Source organism: Clupea harengus, chromosome 6 (assembly GCF_900700415.2).
Source record: "Clupea harengus chromosome 6, Ch_v2.0.2, whole genome shotgun sequence".
NCBI lineage: Eukaryota > Metazoa > Chordata > Actinopteri > Clupeiformes > Clupeidae > Clupea > Clupea harengus.
Genome location: NC_045157.1, coordinates 30,584,630 through 30,605,698, shown reverse-complemented (window position 1 = coordinate 30,605,698; position 21,069 = coordinate 30,584,630). Strand labels below are relative to the sequence as shown.

The window sequence follows — 21,069 nt, the reverse complement described above, 5'->3', positions numbered from 1 at the left end:
TTGGGCAATAAAGACATGACAAGACATGAAACCTGGGCCATGTCAGACAGCAGGGCCTAGAACACAACCACTTAAACATTCTACCAGCCACACTGGCGCTGCTCTCACCACATTGAGTCAATCCCAAGAAATGTTTAACTGCAATTCACCAGTAAAAGGAATGCTCAGTAAAAGGAATGTCTGCAGGTCTAGAGAGAGAGACCTGGCATTGGTGATTTTGAAAAGTACGAAACTTTTCAGACATTTCTGTTAGTTAATCTGTCCAAATTGTGACTTTATTTAAATCTTATAGACTGCCTGCTGGAGGTCAGGAGTTAGATGTTTGGTATTCACTGGGAAAACACCAATTCCGGTTGAGGAATCACCCAAGTAAATATTCCTACCTCCTCTTTCACTATGCCAGTCTAGTAATCCCATTCCAAATGTTCAAATATGTGGGACTAATGTCTTGTTGCAACAATATGTCAGTAATGATTCATTGTAATACTGCTGTGTCTTTGAAACAGTACATGGTGCGTTTCTTTGAAACAGTATATAGTGGGTTTTTATGAATCCATAAAATCAAGGCATTTGTGATCTTTCATCATGGCCACAAAGAGTTCAGCAAAGTTATCAGGTGGACCCTTAGCTGCCTAGTCTTGCCAGTGGCAGCTAACACCAGCTTTGGTTTTAGTTTGTTGAACTTTTCAGTTGACGGTGTCGGTGAACAATCAACAAAATGCCGTTAGCCCAACTGAGTAATCCGTAAGAATGTAATGCCACAGCTTGTGCAGACGCTCTGGCAGCAAAGCAAACAGACAGATGGGAGACCTAACGATCCAGCAGAACAAAGCAAGGGCTTGTGGTCTCTACCTGAATGGCCGTGATGTGTTACACAGGCTACATAACTATCATATTTAAGAATTAAATACATATGTCATGAAAAGTTTATAAAAGTGACTGGAATAAAATTTGAGTGGCTGGCTGGTAAACTGGTTTTCAGGATATTCAGTCAACTGCCAAACAGATTCAAGTTCATATTCAGATCAAATTAGAGTAACAGGTTAGAAGGGTAGAAGTGCAGGAGAACTCCCGATTCCCCCCACTGAACACTGTACTGCCTAATATTAGTGTACAATTTTTGTCAGTTTCAACATATCTGAAAAAGTCTTCCTGTAAACATAATTTTGCAGGAGAGCTCCCGACCCCCGACCCCCGACCCCCGACCCCCCCCCCCCCCCCCCCCCCCCCAGAACACGCCAAAAAACATTCAGGGAGAATGTCATGTGCAACCAAATAAGAGCTATCTGGTTAAACAGATCATGTCAAAGTTCACCAGAAACATGATGCCCTCAAAACTTGAACAACTTCCCAACACAGGGAGATTTGGTTCGGCCTTATGGAGATTTTGTTATGCCTTATAGCGATTTGCTGAAGAGCAAAGAGGAACAGGCTAGTTGCAAGTGAAAGTGCTGAACTGTTTTAAATGTCCAGGTATAACAGAAATCTACACCCCACTGAAAATCTGTGAGGATTTACAAAAATGATATCTGATTGAAGGCACCATTCAAGTCATTTGCCCCTAAAAATTGGGATAACTGCCGAATTTGCAGAGGGCCAGGACGGTCAACCAAACCTGCTTGGTTACTCATCTGAACTGAACACTGCACTGCCTAATATTAGTGTACCATTTTTGTCAGTTTCAACATATCTGAAAAAGTCATATGTAAAATGTTTCCTGCAAGACATCATTTTCGGTCACGACCAAAACTTAAGTATGATTGGTCGGTTGTCTTGAAATATAAAATCACAGACTTCAGACACAAGACAGTAACAAAAAAAGATGCAAAGCTACACAAGAAAGCGACAACACACATTTGACCACCAATGACCAGAGGAGCGGATGTAGAATGCTTTCAAACAGTGCAGCTCTTTGCTTGTATCCACACCTCCACTTCACCTATGATCTAGGAGGACATCTGAAAGCCCATCAACCACAGAGACCCTGTACCTTTAAGATGAATGAAACCGTTGACACAAAAGGCTCCCTCACAAGCAAGCAATCCAAATTTGGCCAATTAGAATAATGCCAGAGCCAAATCAATGTAATACACAAAAAGCAAAACATAAGAGATTAGAATAGTTATAAAACAAAATGAACAAAGTCCGCTTATAAACTGATTAACATAATATTCCCTCAAACATTCGGGCATAACAATGAGAAACTCGCACACACACACTCTGACACACACACATGCATCTTAAAGGCACAGTGAATTCATTGAGGGCTGTGAAATATCAACTCAATGTCTCTCGAAAAGAGCAGTGTCGGTTCCCCACCCAATAATGGTGGACAAAGCTCTTTAAAATAAGGTTTATAAAGTCTAAAATTTCATGACACTGGATTTGGTGTCAAAGGCTGAGAATAAATGTGCTTGTTCCCCTTTCGCCCTTTTGTCAGTATGACCAGCACAGTCTGGTTCCATTTTCACACACTGCAGAGACCAATAATCAATATTCAACTAAATAAATCAAAAGGTTTTTAAGTGCAATAAATATGGCTCTGGACTGAGGAAAATCAAGCATTAGTTGACATTAAATGAATGAATGAATGTATAAAAAGTGTTTCATAAGTATGTTTTTTTTTAAATGATTATTTTAAGGAGAAGTATTCTAGATAATGTTAAACCATGCAAAAAAAAGTGCAGCATAAAAATCATGAAGACCAACTGATTGGAACCATGCTGACGGATTTGCAGCTACTTTAAGATGATCATTATATACAGTCTCCTTCCCTTCCCCGTGAGCTCCTGCATTCTGAATTAGTTTTCATCCCATTCTTCATTGAACATTTCATCAACAGGTCATTCTAAAAAGAAAGCAATTGTATAATAAAAGCACTTTCAACTACAGAGCCCAGAATCCAGACTTAAGGGAATGAGGATTCAAGGAGGGTATAGTGGGTTAAGTCTCGTAGAAGTAGTGCCATTGGTATCTGCGTTCATTTTGTATTTATTTGAAATAACCAATTCTAGCTAAACCATACTACAGATCAGGGACATTCATTTTGTAAATATGTTAATAAACATATATAAATAATTCATGTATAATTAAACGAGTATTTTGAGATTCAGCAGTCTGTCATCTGAAGCCTTTGGTCCAGCCCACCAATGACCGACGTGTTAGGAATGTATTTTTAAACAGACGACATCAAGGCAGTGTAAATGTGTTGTGTATTTGATGCCCCTGAGACATGTGGTGCTGTGGCTGCTAATGCTGACAGATCTCTTGCTCAACTGAGCAGAGGGGAGGAGGCGTGGCGTGGCACAGAGGAACACATCGACTGTTTTTATCGACTTCCACAGCTGAAATTTGAGAGCTTCTCAAATCAGAAACATGAGCAATCTATTTGTACTAAGAGCCCAAATAATGAAATGCATTGGTATTCAATATTCAAACTAGACCAGGCTAAACAAAAGACAGATTATTTTGTGTTTATCTACTCAGTTTGTTGTCATGGGAGAATCCAAACAAACACGTGGTTTTAACAAACTACTAAATTAAATGTACTTCCTGCATATATTTACTTACTATATGTACAATATTTGATAGTATTTAATAGCCCTGCATGGTTATTGGTGCACTTTTTTTAAATTTTTTTTTACAAGGTTTTGGTTAGCTTAAAATATCTCATCATGCTGAAAGTAGCTGCAAAACACCAGGCCAATTCCCCCAGGGCTTTGAAGACATCCACATCTCTGAGAGGTTTTTAGTAGTAGTTGGTCATATGATCTTTCACTGTATCAAGGAGACGGAAACACCAAATGGATCTCACAAAGGTGACAAACAGAATCAAGCCCAGAGAAAATCAATCAGCCTCTAACTGACACAGACATCAAGTGATCAGAATCAAGCTTAATTATTCTACTTCATGTTCTACTTTGGAAGATGAAAGTCTTGATCAAAGAGTTGTCAGTACATTTCCCAAGATACATATTACCCACAAGCCCTTGCCTCCACCTATGTGATCCCATTAGCAGCAAATGCTGCACTCTTGCCCTTGACAACAACACTGTGTTCCAAACTACAACAGAATTTATGTCACTTGGAGAAAAAAAAACAACACGGAAAGTGCATTCAGACACAATTTTGCAAAATGTAAAAAAAAAAAAAAAATGGTAATAAGTCAGTAAGACAGAGCGACCCAGGTGGCCCCCTTGGTTGAGATTTGATGGGTTAAGTGCCCCTGGGACTGAATGTCTTCATTACTGTCACACTGTCACACAACCCACCCGGACGGATGCCTGCGGAGCCCAGCTAAAATGCAAGTTAGGTTTATTAATAGAAATTAAAACATCTACAGATGCCAAACAAAAAAAAGTACAACATTATGTCCATTCACACATTCTTGCAGTCAAATAAAAACATACCAAACAGTCTAAGCACATTTTCTAGGAAGTGCTTTGACGCTGATCTTTGAATGCTGAGTTATTTGGTACCTAGTCCCTAATACCAAACTCTGAGAAGAAAAGCAGGTCATCTGCAAGCACTGGTTTTGAAGATAGTCATGTCTGCCACGCATGCTCTTGGCTTTCTCTGAACTCAGATATCTTGCCAAAGGAAAACGTGGTCAGGTTTCCGAGCAGAGACGTCATAATCCTTCATTATAAATGCAACACATTAATGAGGATGTCCTCTGTCAGGACCGTTCTGCTAAAAGACTCCTTATTACCACACCCCACCCCCCTCTATTTTTGAAAACACTCTGGATGAACTGAAAGGCAAGGAAGAAAGTTGACGTCATACAACATCAATAATTCATTCTCAATTCAGACAAGAGAAATAAATAACAAACACTGGCATCAAAAACAACAGTTTAACAAAAAAGGGAGCTTTTTAAAAGGTCAAAGCAATTAAAATAAAACACCGTACGGGGTATAAATTAGGAGCCATTTAAACATTTTACATGAAGTCACCCCCAAAGTCTTCCCTGTAGCACTATTGACTTTAGCCATTTCCCAAAGACAGGCAGGGAGGAGAAAAAGAGAGTGCAAGCGCTGAAGGCTGAGGGTTAGTGGCAGGGGCGTGAGGTGGAGAGGGCTTGAAGGGGGGGGGAGGTCAAGGGTCAAGTCAAGCTACAGTTCAACACAGGGACTCCAGCAGTGACTGGCATGGCAGGCAAAAGCTATGAATAGCAGTTTTCAGTAGCAGGCAAGAAGTAGAAATGGTCGACGTGTATGCCAAGTGCACTGTGTGTGTCTCTCTCTCTCTTTTCTCTTTTCTCTTTTTGTTGTTGTTGTTGTTGTTTAGCATAGATAGCATGGCATAGCGCTGAGGCAGTGACTGTGGCAGCAGCTTCATGTAAGGGCTCCGCCTGACACACCAGTAGGCTGTTTAGGGCACTATGGGAAGGGGTGCTTAGGAGAACAAGAGGGCGAGTGCAAGACTGGAATAACAACAACAAGTGTGTGAGTGAGTGATGAGCAGCCCGAGCGACAGGCTAACTTCACAGGTAGGACTCCAGAGAGAGGGACCAAAAAAAGAATAAACAGGAGAAAGGAGGGGAAGATGCCCCTTCACTTTCCCACAAATCCACAGCTCTCCCCTCCCATCCCCTTCCCAAAACCTGATCTGGAATCTGTTGCCCTCTTTAGTGAACAGAGAACATTAACAGCCGCTGTATATCTGTCACACCACATGGCTCACTTATTAAAACAAGCCCTTGATTCAAGGATTTGAGTCATTTGGAATATATATATATATATATTGAAATAGGATATTAAATTAAAAAGAAGAGAAAACAGCCAGAAGATGTAAGGCCAATTTGCAGTGAAACCTACAGTCCCGAATTAAAATTCATTTAAGCTTAAAAATACTTCACCTTCCTTCAGCTACAGCCAGCAAGTCCTGCCTCGTCACAGGGATGCATTTGCTGTAGTTAGGTACTGATGTCCAAAGGCAACAGACTCCTGGTTTATTCAAACTCACCCTAAACCTGGGCGCTTTGATAAAGGGGCAGAGTAAAAGACACTAAAGTCAATAGCATTTGGAAAGTTCAAGTACAAATTTTTGAACTGAAAGGTTGGTATCGGAGGAATCTTCATTTTGCCTTTCCAGTCCTCCTCGGCCTATCAAGAAGAACTAACAAAGATTTAAAGTAGCCTAATTTTTCCCCACCATCTTGCATTTTTTTTTTTCAAAACCAAGGGCTCAATTTAGCTGTAAACAAAAAATGACTTAATTGGTTGAAAAACAGCAAAAACACATGAACAAGAAGTGAAGAAGTCCACCCTTCCTTATTTTTGTTATCACTTCAACCGATTTTGATGACAAACAATGATTATTGTGAGCAGTACCGAGATGGTTTTGTACCCAGACACTATTGATATTAGTCTGGAAAAAAAAATATGATGTTTAGTGAGACATTTGGGAACATATGATAGCCAATTGAAATTTGATGCGGGGGAAGTTGCTCTAGCTTCCCTTGTTGGATTGAGAGGGTTTGCTTTGTCTCATTTTGGAGTTGGATTGAAGTTTGTTTAGTTAACCCCAAACAGACTGTGCTGCCACATTTATGAGCACTTAAGCAGCCCAGCTAAAGGGACTTTATCTTCCTGCCGTTCCCATGGAGCTAGGATGTGTCCTCTCCAGAAAGCATTTCACATGGACAAATGGATGTGGTTTTCCTTAGACTCCAACTGCAATGCACAGTGTCCCCAGCAGGGACGAGACAGTAGGACTTTCAAGCTTTTCAAATGTCTACAGTGACATCCATTGAGCTTCATACTTACTTAAATATAATAGAAATCAATTCAATTAGATTCAATGAACACAATTTGCAAAAAAAAAAAAAGCTATGTTTTTTTTTACCCTGTTAGCTACTGTCTCTGTCCTGACGAGGACACAAGTCTACAGTCATGTATTCACTTTTTGAGTGTATGCAGATGAAAGTGGAGATGACATCTGTACTTGTTGACTGCATGTCCAACCAGACAGTGCATTCACTCTTAATCCATTAAGCCACCTTGTTCAGACTTCAGTAAGGTAAGGTCCGCTAACTATAGCTGGCTAATTCCTACATCCTTTCCACCCCACATAAACAAAGCTAGACCTAAAAGAGGTCAAGCCACCAAGGCTGATTTGACCTGATCAGTATTTTCACATGTCTCTCTTGGGAAAACAGAGAGTCAATAAACACCAACTATAAATGAACATGCATAGCCAACACACAAATGTGAAAATGGCTTTCTTTCGAAAAAAAAAAAGTTGGATTAGATGGTGTGGCTCACTTGGTGTTGAGGGCCACAGAAGGCCCAAGAGGGAGAGAGGGAAGTTAGACCTCATAACTCCAGTCTTCAGCACAGGCACAGGCCACCTCAGGCCTGGAAAGGGTGTGTGTGTGTGTGTGTGTGTGTGTGTGTGTGTGTGTGTGTGTGTGTGTGTGTGTGTGTGTGTGTGTGTGTGTGTGTGTGTGTGTGTGTGTGTGTGTGTGTGTGTGTGTGTGTGTGTGTGTGTGTGTGTGTTTGTGCTTTTTGCAATTCTAAATCCCTTCTTTTGTTACATAAAATCCCTGTCAACCCAAGATGCACCCTGCCTGCGCATAGGTCTAGGTTCCTCCGTGCCAAGTGCATGCTGCCCTAGACCTGTGTGGCATACATATGTCTTGCAGGTAGCCTAAAGAAGCGTGGCCATCAAGATGACACCGGATGAAACCATTCGCAGCACTGCTCACTGTTACCATGGTGCTAGAAAGGCAGTAGAGACACAGGGCGGCGGAGAGAGGCAGAAGAGACAGCCTACCTGAAGCAAACGCCGTCGAGGGAGGAGGACCCGCCTCTCCGCCACTTTTCTGACTCATGGCCACGAGGTTCGGCTCAATGGTGGGTGGCAGCTGCAGCTCTTTGGGGAGTAGGTCATACACCGATTCTAGGTGAGGAAAGGGAGGGTGAGATGAGATGAGAATTCATGCTGCTTATTGAGCAAGGTGCAGAGATTTGAACACAATACAATTGTGGTGACATGTTGTTTTAGTTTGAAAGGCATTCCCTGTGGTTGGAGAACATTTTTTCAGACCTACATCAGAAACATTAGAATTTGTCTTGTACTCCTCATTCTCGAAACTGTTATTATTATACAATTCAGAATAGCAGCTCCAGTTTCTGTGTGGGACAGTGTGGTAAACTAAGGCCAGTCTGCCGACACGGACAAGTTTAGTTCACTGTGTTTTGACCTAGTTTTTAGATGGCCGCTTTCATCTCGTGTTACACCAGCATAATCAGCTTTAGATACGATTTATTGAATTCAACAATCACACTTGATTGTTTACCAACCCTAAAAAGGTGCCCAATCAAAATGGCTTTTTTTTCCATATGCCCACAAATTGCTAAGAAGTAATATAATCGTACAACCAAAATTAGCACTGAACACTGACTGCCAAGGGTTCTAGAGTTTGAAAGGCTTTTAGAGTCACTACACATGATTTGGAAACTGCAAGAAAATCTTCTGCAAAGTTAGTTTACTTCTATACTTGTGTCTATGATGATAACAATATATATCGACCTCCTTCATAACACCTGAACTGTCCTTGGGGTCTCTGGGCCAAGGGTCTTCCAGCAGCAGACCAGATCATTCCTCTACTTGGTTTTGGAAAGAGCTCCGATTGTTTATAAATGGCAGTAAGTGATAAATACCACCTCAGGCTGCATTCCGAGCACGTCTCCATGATCTGCCAGTGGGTAGCATGCCCCACCAACCAACCACTGAGTGCCAAGGACCAGTGCCTGCTGCCCCCTCTGCTCATCAATGGCAGGGCGCTATTTATGGGTACGAAGGCACAATGCCTTCCAGCCATGTTCAGCATGCTGATGGACAGGTTTAAAAACACTGTGGGTGCAGACAAGGCCGGTTGGCGGGGGCCGACAAGGCCCTTAGTGTGGGTTAGGGTGGAAGAGTGGAGGGGGTGGGGATGTGAAGTAAGACTCATAGCACCAGAACCCTGTTCATACCTGGCCTTAACATCCTGGGTGATCCCACCACAAGTGGACACCTGGCATTAGAATGCCCCTCCACACACGTCTGGAGGGGCCACTTGTGATGGGATCTCACTTCTCCGCTCTATATGTAAATAAATAAACAAACACATCCATCATTTCCATGTGTAAAGACCAAACACATGAGGGGGCAGTGGCCCCACTTCACTCACTGTGTCCCCTCATGGGGGCATATGGAAACATATCTGTAGTATGGAACTCTGCCTTGTATATTATTAACATCACAATCAAACCTGAAGATCTAAACACATATTGAGGTCTCATCATCACCCTGGGTCCAATGTAGTCAGCTGATATGCAAACTGTTTAGACTAAACACTAATATCTCCCAGTAAACTGGCGTTTTAGCTCTAGCTTTAATACAAAATAAAAAATAAATAAATGAACTAGCTAGCTCATCTTAAAACTGACTTGGATTCAACGCTCGAAGAGATGTTTGGAGTCTACTAGATTTTTTGCCAGTTTTTTTACCCTATGTGCTATAAAGCACAGGAGAGAATGGCAGCAGCACCTGTTAAAGCAATGGAATGTGAACGAGTTTGCTAGCTAGCATCAGCTAGCAAGGTAATAGAACAGGTTTTTACCAGTCGTTGGTCGCCGTAAGCTAATGCTATCTTGTTTTTGTTGTTAATACTGAATTGCCTTTGAATAGAGTAGACAGGCTTTATCAACGGAATAGTGCTTGGGGAGATACTCATTATTTGAAACTTTAGAAAATCTTGATATTAAAAACCAGCTGCCTAGAGGGTAGGAACGGGGGTTAGTGAAGATCTCAATGCGTCCTCAATGAGTCTACGATGTGGCTGCATCAGTTTGAAACTTCCAATCTGGTACACGTTTAGAAGGAACACGTCACAAACTAATCCAGCCGTTGAGTCACCAGACCTGTGTTTGGAAAGGAGCACACTCTGATGGCCTGTTTCTGATTCTCTATCGGCTCCACACGCACAGACATGTTGAAGCCCTCTTGACGTGTCAGGGAAAGCCTAAATCTCCAGAGCAACCATAAAAAGCTCCTATCCAGGTTCATAGGAGGAGCACGAGAAGATGAGAAAATGAAAAACTATACAAACTTTCAACACACTGCAGGCCAAGGCAGAGCCTCTGACAAGTCGTTTAACAGAATTGACAATCTGTTTTCATGAGCAAGAACAGGTTATGCTAAGACACCTTCGGAGCCCCTATGATACCCCTGGAGACAATGAGGACATTTGAAGAGATTATGGTAGAAGAGAATGATTACCGGCAATATCCAGCAATGTTTCATAGTTTCATAGTTGATTCTGGTTTTATCGTGAATCTTAACACTCCCATTGTTGAGAAGTTTAAGGTTACTGAATGAGACACGGATAACGTGGATGATGTGAATTGTCTGTCAGTTCAGTCAACACTTAATCACCACCTGCAAAAAGACACGCAGTCGTCACCATGGCAATGGTGGGCACCTGAAGCCATTCTTTTCTTTTGACTTTTGTTTGGTCATCTACAAAGTGTTTTAAGCCTTTCCAGCAATTGTCCACATTTTGTTTCTGCATCAGCAACCACAGATCTGTTGCTTAGAAGCAGCCTCTTTAAACATGAGTGCACACACACACACACACACACACACACACACACACACACACACACACACACACACACACACACACACACACACACAGAGACACACACACACAGACACACACGTGCTTGGTTGTGCAGGGCCCTTCCAGTAAACAGATTGCCAACCGCACAGACAGAAAATATGTACTCTGCTCTCAGAGGCCCGGTGGCGAATCAGTGGCTGGCCTGTTCAAAGTGTTTCCACTCATTTTTAAGAGTGAAAATTCCTATTCTGCTGCATAGTTTCTTCCTACGCAAACAGAAAACAGTGCTTGCTTTTCACTTCGGAAAAACAGTAGCTCTTTCACCAAGGGAAAAGAAAAACAAAAGTCAATAAAATGAACTTGAGGGATAAACAACTATCTTTACTATGTCAAAAACCCAATGTGGCTTTCACCTTGCTCCCTTGCCACTGTTGTGAGCACAGACTTCCATGTGGTTAGCTCTTCATAGTTTCAATGGAAAACTCAATTCTCCACACAGGAAAAATATCTTGTGTTGAATTCCCGCAATGTTCCATTTTCTTTTTTCTCTAATAGACTCAAGCTTGCCATGAAACCTACCCTCAAATATTATCTGAATAAAACAACATACACCATCCCAAATCAAATGTAAATCACATCATAACCAATGTTGTGTGTTAAGGAACTTTCACCTTGATCTCCCCCTTTCTGAAGTCTAAGCATGTGAGTAGAGCTAACATGTCACCGAAGTCCACACTGGTGTTTTTTTTTTTCTTTCTCAGTCTCCTGTGTGTATCATTAAAAAAAACAAGGGATGTCTGTAGCTGGGTTGAAAACAACCAAGACAATGTGGAAAAAAGGAGGAAAGCACTCACCATGAGAAAGACAGGACTTACTCTCCCATTCATTCACACACATTCCTCCTGCCTGCTCTCACTAGCCCTGGCACCTGGGGTGTGGCAATGTGTTTTGGCTGAGGGCCTGTTAGCCCCCGCCTCCCCACCACCCTGCACCCCTGCCCCCTCCCCTCCCTCTCTCTCTCTCTCTCTCTCTTCTCCTTGTTTGCTATGTTAACAGAGCCCTTTCCCTTTGTTAACTAGCTAAACAGGTTGGTGCCATTGTCATGGGGAAGCTTGTCAGGCAGAAACGGAGACACTGAGTAAAAGATAAACATCCAAAGTCAGAGAGAGAGAGAGAGAGAGAGACAGATAGACAGATAAAGACATACATGAGGCGAATGGAAGTGGACATGGAGTGGAAGAGCAAGGAAGAAAGACACAGAGAAGCACCGACAAAGACTTTGACAGAGTGGGACTCTCGTGGTGCGACCAGGCGAACAGGGCCCTCGGGCCAGGGGGGGGGGGGTAGCGGTGGCTCAAGCATACAGTCATTTACAGCACCCGTGATATGTTTACGACTCAGTCCATATCGGAGCTGACCAGAACACCATAGCAACCTGGGAGAAAAGCCCCCCGCTCTATCAGAGCGTTTGCTGAGCTTTAATTGGCCAGAGAGAGAGAGAGAGAGAGAGAGAGAGGAGATTAAAAAGACACAGCTTCATCTCATACTAAACGTGAAGGTCTGCACAGTCACTCATCACAGAGCACCCTGTTAACTTTCAGTAGCTCTCGACCGCTGATTGCCTCCTGTGTGCTAGTCACATAGTGTGTAGCAACAACAGCCATATTATCTCCACAGGCACCACGACAGTGGGGGCTGCACTGACACATTGATTCCCTTGAAGATGAGCATAGCATGCTTGCTGACCTCCCCTGCGGAGGGGAATCTATCAGTCCTCTGCCATCACAGGCTCCGGGCTCCGGGCTCCAGGCTCAGAGGAGTGATGCAGCCGGCCTGTGTGGCCCACAACCAAGCGCAGAGAAATGGGTGACGCCTCGGTGGAACGTTCTTGCGGAGTAACAAGAACTCAACTGCCGAGGCCAGATAGGTGTGAAAGGGGCACAAGAAAAACTGTCACAGCCTCAGGCCTTACAGCTGCATTCAAGCTGATGAACTTGATTTCATCTCATAATAGGCATTGAGAACACCCGCACAGGTCAAGGACGTGGTGTGGATTTATGAGCGCTTCGATTCTACACAGAGCTTGCGTGTTTTCACACAGCTAAACTCGGCTTGGCCATGACAAAGAGCTGCCATCATAGCCCAGAGCACCAAAATATTTCACACTGCAGCAAATAGCAGTGCTTTTATTAAACAGGAAGGATGATATACTGCCCTATACATTTCAAATAGCAGTGCTTTTATTAAACAGGAAGGATGATATACTGCCCTATACATTTCAAATAGCAGTGCTTTTATTAAACAGGAAGGATGATATACTGCCCTATACATTTCAAATAGCAGTGCTTTTATTAAACAGGAAGGATGATATACTGCCCTATACACTTCAAGGATGACAATGTACCTGCAGTCCAAGTAGAAAGTAACATGAGGTGGTCTGGATCATTAACCACAATATGTATGAGGACAAGACTCTGAGGCTTGAATGGGAGACACCTTTCACACGTACTGGTAATAGACTCGCCCTTAGGGAGCACTGGCCACTGGCAGAGAAATCAAATCAAATATAATAAAACCTATTTTTCAACTGTTAATCAATAACCCTATAGTTTACTCTTGCCCAGCGTGCTCTTTTAACATCAGCTAGTTTATACCCACCCATGTGCTCAATGCGGGTTTTGGCTGAGAGACTAACAGAAACAAACAGTTCAGTAAACGGCCTGACGGATCTGTCCTCATAAATCCAAAGCACAGACGCCTCTACCCTACTCTACCCCCTGCTCTCGTCAGAAACCCTGGCTGGGTGGCACACAGAAGGAAACGCAATGGCACGCCAGCTGTGGTCCCAGGGATTAGCGCCGGCATCCTAATTCATGTGGCGACATCCAGGCGGCTCAGCCACCATGTCACACAGGTGCCCTTCCGCTCCTCCAACCCGTCTGTGCAAGCACGCGCACGCGCTCACTCCAGCCACGGTCGTCATCTACCCCCACCTCCCCCAGCACTCACTCTCTCACTCTCTCACTCACTCACTCACTCACTCACTCACTCACTCACTCACTCACTCACTCACTCACTCACTCACTCACTCACTCACTCACTCACTCACTCACTCACTCACTCACACACTCACACACTCACACACTCACACACTCACTCACTCACTCACTCACTCACTCACACACTCACACACTCACACACTCACACACTCACACACTCACTCACTCACTCACTCACTCACTCACTCACTCACTCACATGGCTGGCCAAATACAGGCCTGCGCCTGCGCCTGCTCCATACTGGGCCATGACCGCATGGGACAGCCGTAGGTGGTGCTGCTGCTGGCAGGGAGATGTGGGGTGGGCGTGAGGTTACCGGACCACAATGACTGGATGAAGAGCATGACTGCCAGTGCTGTGGGACGTGTGCAGATAATGGCTTCACAGACCGCCCAAATAAGCCCCTACCCCCCCCATGCAATGCAAGACTACCGCCACTGCTCCAGTGTAAACAGAGATAGAATGATCTGGAAGTTTCGACTCAATCACTGAGGCCCTTCACTGTGGGGAACACCCCTGCCAATCTTGAGGCCGGCCAGTCAGTCAGGCAGTGAGAAGTGAAACACTCGCTTTAGTGTCCGTCTCAGGTTTGCCACAACACAGCTGTGTGTGCTTCCATCTGACCTGATGCTTGACTGGGCTCACGGATGCGACGAGGAGGTGATCTGCCTGCGTCACCCGAGAGCTCTCCCCTGCTTGCCAATCCTGGCGTCGCTAAATGTTTAATGACGGACCTCGGCGTGGAATTAAATCGCTGCCTGTGGAGATCCATTCTCCAGGCGTCACACAGCAAGGAGCAAGGATTTAACAAACAGCTTGAGAGAAAAACACACAAACACGAAACTCTAGTGGCCTTGCTCCCCCCTCCCCCCCTCCTCATTACTCACAGTAACTATTACTAAAGAAAACAGAGGGAGTCATATGGAAGAGCCCAGTGGTGTTGGGCGAAGGAGAATGGACTCTTTAACACTGCAAATGTGGGAAGTCTGGAAAGGCCAGTCTTCTCAGAGGCTACACTTCACACCTCCTCCAATCCATAGCGCAATGCTCATGTTTGGCTAGATGGTTTAAAAATCCAGCTTTGGTTGCTGGCAAACTGGGGAAGTGCAACAACTTAGCTAAAACAAGACCATCATTATGTTTTTTTTTTAACTAAAACTAAACTAAAATTTGAAAAATGATTGCGCTTTAAAGCTGTTTTAAATGTTTCACTCAGGTAACTAGTTTTGGTATTTGGTAATGAAGGACAGCCAAACCCAACTTTCGTTCCCACTAAACACTCTATGTAATTCTGTGGTCCAGGAAGGAGCACCCCGCAAAAAAAGAAAGAAAAGCTTTCACAGCATGATATCGTCAACTAATTGACACCAAAAGACACCAGCTAGCATGCTAGCAGGTTTTATAAGTGTCCTCTTTGCTCTTGTTGGTGTTAAGTTTGCCAGTTTAAGACCAAAACTCCTAACTGTGGCTGAATAAGTCATGCTTCAGGGGAAGCTACATTGAGCACTCTCGGCATGATGAGAGCATGTCTAATCTGTGAAAGTGGATTCTAGAAAACATTCTACTTCATTGGAAGGAATCTACATTGTCTAAATGAATGTCTGCATCAGATTTCCTGGAAGTATTTCTGTTACTCATCTGTGTAAGTCTGTCAGGCACTCTGAGGAAATGTGGGGGTTTGACTATTGTAATCAGGTCTGTTGAAATAGTGGATTTAAAAACAGCTTTCCTGCTGATGACAAATGAGTCATGACGTCTATCTGAAAGAGACATCCAGAGGAACCCTCAGCCCAGGACTCGTACTTTATGAATGCTCCTCACATCATAACACGGTCCATGGGGGCCAGTTGCCATGGTCATGCCGTGTGTTATTAATAGGCTAGCGTCACTCTGTCTTGGGCAAACAACAGAACAACCTTGAAATGAATCTGAGGAGACACAAAAACGTAAGACTGGGTTTGAGAGTGAGAGAGAGAGAGAGAGAGAGAGAGTTACAGACCAGCTCAAGACCAGTGGGCAACAGAGCGGATGTTTACTCCACTCTGGGCGCCACCATGTGCTTCCTATTATGAGTAATCTATTCCATGCAGTGGGGACCAGACTAGGAAACAGTCAGACTGATTATTGTAGCCGCGGGACGATTTAGGATGTACGAGAGAAATCCAGTCCTGTGGTGGGCCTTCAGAAATGCTCGTGTGTGACTTCGGCTTTCATGTTGATGATCGTTAACAATTCATGTTGATGCACGCTGGCTACTTTCTCGGTCCCTCCAGTTTTTTTGCGATTCCCGCGATTTGCAAATTCAACGCAAAACCAGCAATTCATCACATTTCTCACGCTGTATATTTTCTTATTTAGCACATAAATTGCAGCCTTGATGTTATGGATGGATTGAGGACCATGGTGAAGTTAGCCTGGTATTAGACATTCGTTAGACATTCTTGCAAATTATTCAAAATCACCATCATAAAATCTGAAAAACTCTGTTCTAGCATGCTCTGAGATTCTGCGATTGGATTGCGCAAGCCCTCTCCCTTGGAACTGATGTCATAGTTGCTTTTACTGTCATGATTCTGACACCATCTCACAAAACAAGTTATTAATGAATGAGTGGATACTTTTCAAAGAGTGAGCCTTCATCATACTATGTGGTTGTGTGTTGCAACACAGGTACAGTGAGTTGTCTGTCTGTCTGTCTGCGCTGCGCTGCGCTGCGCTGTGCTGTGCTAGCATACAGACGCTCCTCACTGGTTGGTAATGCCCCTGTGAGCGCACAGTTACGCGTGGTGGAAACATGGTTACACGTTACATGTCACAGGGTTCAACCATCATGGCGAGTGCCTCCTCCGCGTTATCTAATCCGGCCTAAAACCGCCCTTTCTAATTAGATTACCTCTGACTGACTGGTGAAAAGATTCAAGTCAGTCAATACTCCAAGTTTACTACCAAACCCATGCCGGCAGCACGCTGACACCCAACACCTACACTTGGAATGCGATCCTTATGGGATGAGATGCAAGGGTTGTGTGAACATCGAAGCGTCAACCTTTAATCTGTTTCTGCTTTTAGATCAGCTAACAGTGCATGCACTAAGTGTCTGGACGTGAGCGGGGCTGTGGGAGAGAGAAGATCAACACTGTGTGTGTGTGTGTGTCTGTGTGTGTGTCTGTGTATGTGTCTGTGTGTGTGTCTGTGTGTGTGTCTGTGTCTGTGTGTGTGTCTGTGTGTGTGTCTGTGTGTGTGTCTGTGTGTGTGTCTGTGTGTGTGTCTGTGTGTGTGTCTGTGTGTGTGTCTGCACAGGGAAGCGCTTGTCTGTGCTGTGTTTACCAGCGGCCTCCATCAGCAGGAGGAGGAACAGACACTAGGCTCAGATGAAAGCAAGGCCTCAGAGCGCTGTGGAATTCCAGCTATTTACACAAGCCAACCGTCTGAGCATACACACACCCACGCAGTGACACACACACACACACACACACACACACACACACACACACACACACACACACACACACACGCACACGCACACACACACACACAGGCTATGGGGAGATACCACATCCCCATCCCTTTGGGGAGGATAGGCATGTGACTGCGAGGCTCAGTTCCTTTGCTTTGCTGGTGGGCAGACAAGGAGCTCATGTATGGACCCTCACAAGGGCTTCGACAGCCAATGGCAAAACTATACGGTGGGAAAAGAGGGGTGCTTTCATAACAGCTAGTTTAAAACAGCTGTGTAAAAAAACAGGCGCATGACATCACTGAGCGTCATTCAACAAACACACATGCTCTCTGCTGTCCCTCCTCAGCCATCGGGTGCCCGTGAGAAGAGAAACACTGACTGAAACTAGTAGATTTGACACAAAAAAACCATAAAAGACGCTTTCTTTTGGTCTAACAAAATGGAAGGGAGAGAGCTAATGGACCTTTTTCTGGGTGAATGATTGATGGCCACTCGTCTGGAGGTGGTCGCTGTATCAGTAACTGCTCTGTTTACAGAGGGCAACTATTAAAGACTCCAAACCATTTACTCATCAGCCCATGAAATAGATAATCAAACATCACCTTTAGACAGCAAGAGATACATTCTCAAAGCTATCCACAGACCTCCAATGACTATTTCAAAAGAAGAATCTATGGCATAAGAACAGAATACATTTGGAGGTCTTTCGGATCCTTTGAGTTGGCGGTGAGTGTTTGTGTTGATTGATAAGACCATTGAAATGATAAAGTATTGGGCCCATGTCTGTTGTTAAACTTTAAGACGTTACACCATCACATGTAGGACACAGGAACGAGTCAACAGTGCGCAGAACCATCAGGCGACCCTGTGACCAAAGACATTTCAAAATGGCCGCAGGTTTAAATCGCACCCCAGCTATTTCACCCGGGGGCAGCACTTTTTCTTTCTGCTTTGCCCTTCAGCCTCTACTCAGCCAGACTGAGACCACACCTTCAGTATAGTAATCACATAAGAGGATTTGGCACGCAATCTAATTAAAGCTTTAGAGTGTCTGCTGATTAATTAGAAACAACCAGAGAGGGAGAGCACGCTCATTAGAAGACCCATAGTGCCTGGCTTGCTTTGTCCACCCCTCAGGGTCATCGTCATCAGTGACACCACCACACACACACACACACACACACACACACACACACACACACACACACACACACACACACACACACACACACACACACACACACACACACACACACACACACACACACACACACACACACACACACACACACACACACACACACACAGCCTGTATCCTGCATGTGAAGCTTGGTTTACATTGAACACCAGCCTGTATGTGAAGCTTGGTTTACATTGAACATTTCATGGCAAAGGTCCAGTGATGCCATGAGGACAGCCAATCAGAATGAGATATTACTCACATCTGAAGCTGTCGTTATCTAGAAGGATTTAGAGGCTGAAAGCCAAGCAGTACACTGACTCCTCTTCAGAGAGGGCCACAGATATATCGTAGTCTATATCTTCACTGGTAGCGAACAGGTTTGATCCTGTTCAATCTTACATGCCTTCGCTCCCAGCACATTGGCTTATTATACATCAGCTAGGCCTCTTTCAGGTAAACATTGATGACCTGAGGTGTGGCTCATTTTTACAGCTAACTGGCAATGGGCATACAAAACTATTTAGGTATGCCACAGAGATAAAAGAGGTTTGCACATCAAGCCGCTTGGTCCATTTTCCGCTCATAAACCTATACAGCATGTCTCAGACATACATACATACATAGAGTACTACTCAGTACATAAAGCTTTTTGAGCTGGGTCGAACGTGGTCATTCTGAAGCTTAAAAAAAAAAACAATCCCAAGCTCAGAGCAGCATTTTAAAAACACTTTCACATGAGTTATAAAGAAGGGAATCTGGGGCATTACTAGTCCCCAGGGGATCCGGATGAAGCGCCACTACAATAACATAGCTGTCCCACCCCCACAGCGCAGTCACAGGTGAGGCAGTACAAAGGAATAAAAACATGCTGAACTGAGATTGCACAACTCCTCTGAGGTGTTGCACAAAACGTTCTCTCTATCTCTCAGACGGGGCCGTTTTGGCTTCCAAGACAACACAGAGGACGAACTGGGAGGAGGCACAGGCTACTATCTTTTTAAAAAGTGCTGCCATTCATAAAGCCATCAGAGGTTTTCAAAAGGCTCCAGAGGGTCTGCACTGCAGGTGGCAGCCCAGTGAGGAGAACAATGTGTGGGCCAAACATAACAGTTCCCTGACAGTGGAGTGCTGATGTTTGGAAGCTGATCTGGACACCCGACACCCCGACCCCCTCTCTACATTTAGCACCCTAATATTGAACACCTTTAGTAACTTTCAAACCCATGTTTCGCTCAGGGCCACAATGGCACTTTGGGATCAGAGCTCACAAGTCATCTTTATTTTCCCCATGAGAGCGTTTCCAACCAGTGCCCTGTAAAGGTGAGAGCAACATGACAATTAGAGCCTGAATGTTATTGCCAATGAATTCGATCAAAAGACTGTGTGTACACACTTCGCTCACAGACATCGGAGAGTCTGCCAGCTCCAGCTCAGATAAAGAGGTAGTAGTCTTGACCAAGAAAGACATTACAGCAGTGTGACTAAAAATTGTATTTAATCCATGCTTTATATGATATGATTAAATAAATATTAACTGTATCACATGCAAAACCATGATCTCAGACTGGCTGAGTAGTTTGTTTGCAGTAAGTTTTAGTGTTTACTTGGGGATTAAATATTCCAGTAAAGCCAGATTCACAGTCATTTTCCTGGCATTGCATTCTAACACAAGTCTTCGGTGCCATAGATATAAAGGCTAGATGTCTCGTCCAACGGAGTCGAACGTCCGCACATGGCGGCCATCTTGCCCCGGTCAGTTCGCTCACCCATAACATTGTGTTGGTATTGGTATGTACTTTTTAAATAACCATAACTTGCTCAATTTTCAACGGATTTAGAAATGGTTTGGTTTCTTACAAACGTTATTAACGTGGTTATAATCCAGGATGCTTTGAACTACATCTCTGACGTTTATAACAAACCAACCCGTTTAAAAATCGGTTGAAAATTGAGCAAGTTATGGTTATTTAAAAAGTACATACCAATACCAACACAATGTTATGGGTGAGCGAACTGACCGGGGCAAGATGGCCGCCATGTGCGGACGTTCGACTCCGTTGGCCGGCAGATCATACCAGCTTGACATAATGAGTACATTAAAAAAAAAAAAAGAGCTATCCACCATCATCTTCTATCAAGCATGTTCACAAGACTTCCAGCATGATCCGCATGTCTGTGAAATGAAAACATTCAAAACAGATAAGACTTTCAAGAAGATCGGGGCTCCTGACTACAAGTAAAAGAGACTTTTAAATGTCAGTTGTGCCCCTCCTCAAGGTGAGATGGCAGTGTTGACGTACCCTTGGGGCTGTTGCTGGTGGCCCTGGTGGGAAAGCACTCATGCATTGTGCCGCTGCTGGTGGTGAAACAGTTATGGGTGTGCACAGCAAACATGGGAAGAGGTCATATTTTGACTCAAGGCTGATGACTTTTCTAAACTGTGCTTTAGTTAGGGTTAACCATTAACTACTTATGACTTTCTGAGGCAGAAGTTATAGGGGGAGGGAGTTTAATCTAGCGTTTAGGGGGCCTTTCTCTCAAAGCTGGGGACTTAAAGGAATAAAAAGCCTATCAGCACAGTTCCAACATGTAACCTGTTGTGAAATCAGAGCAACCAGAGGTTGGGGTAGCAATAAGATGCCTTTGTCATGTTTCATCATTAAACAAGTCTGTGCATATTGGGCCTACTCCAGTCAGAACTATGTTTTCAGATTGGTGCAGGGTGATTATAACAGAGCAAGGCAATCAAGCC

The 21,069-nt window shown here is 44.0% G+C and overlaps 1 protein-coding gene across 2 annotated transcripts in view; it reads right to left on the bottom strand.

The window, feature by feature from the left end:
* Positions 1-21,069, bottom strand: part of nfat5b (nuclear factor of activated T cells 5b) — a 48,910-nt gene that overhangs the window by 16,685 nt on the left and 11,156 nt on the right. For both annotated transcript variants that reach the window (XM_031569730.1, XM_042708107.1), the window contains exon 2: positions 7,780-7,905. In XM_031569730.1, the coding sequence (XP_031425590.1) occupies positions 7,780-7,905 (126 nt within the window). The remainder of the gene's footprint in view (positions 1-7,779; positions 7,906-21,069) is intronic.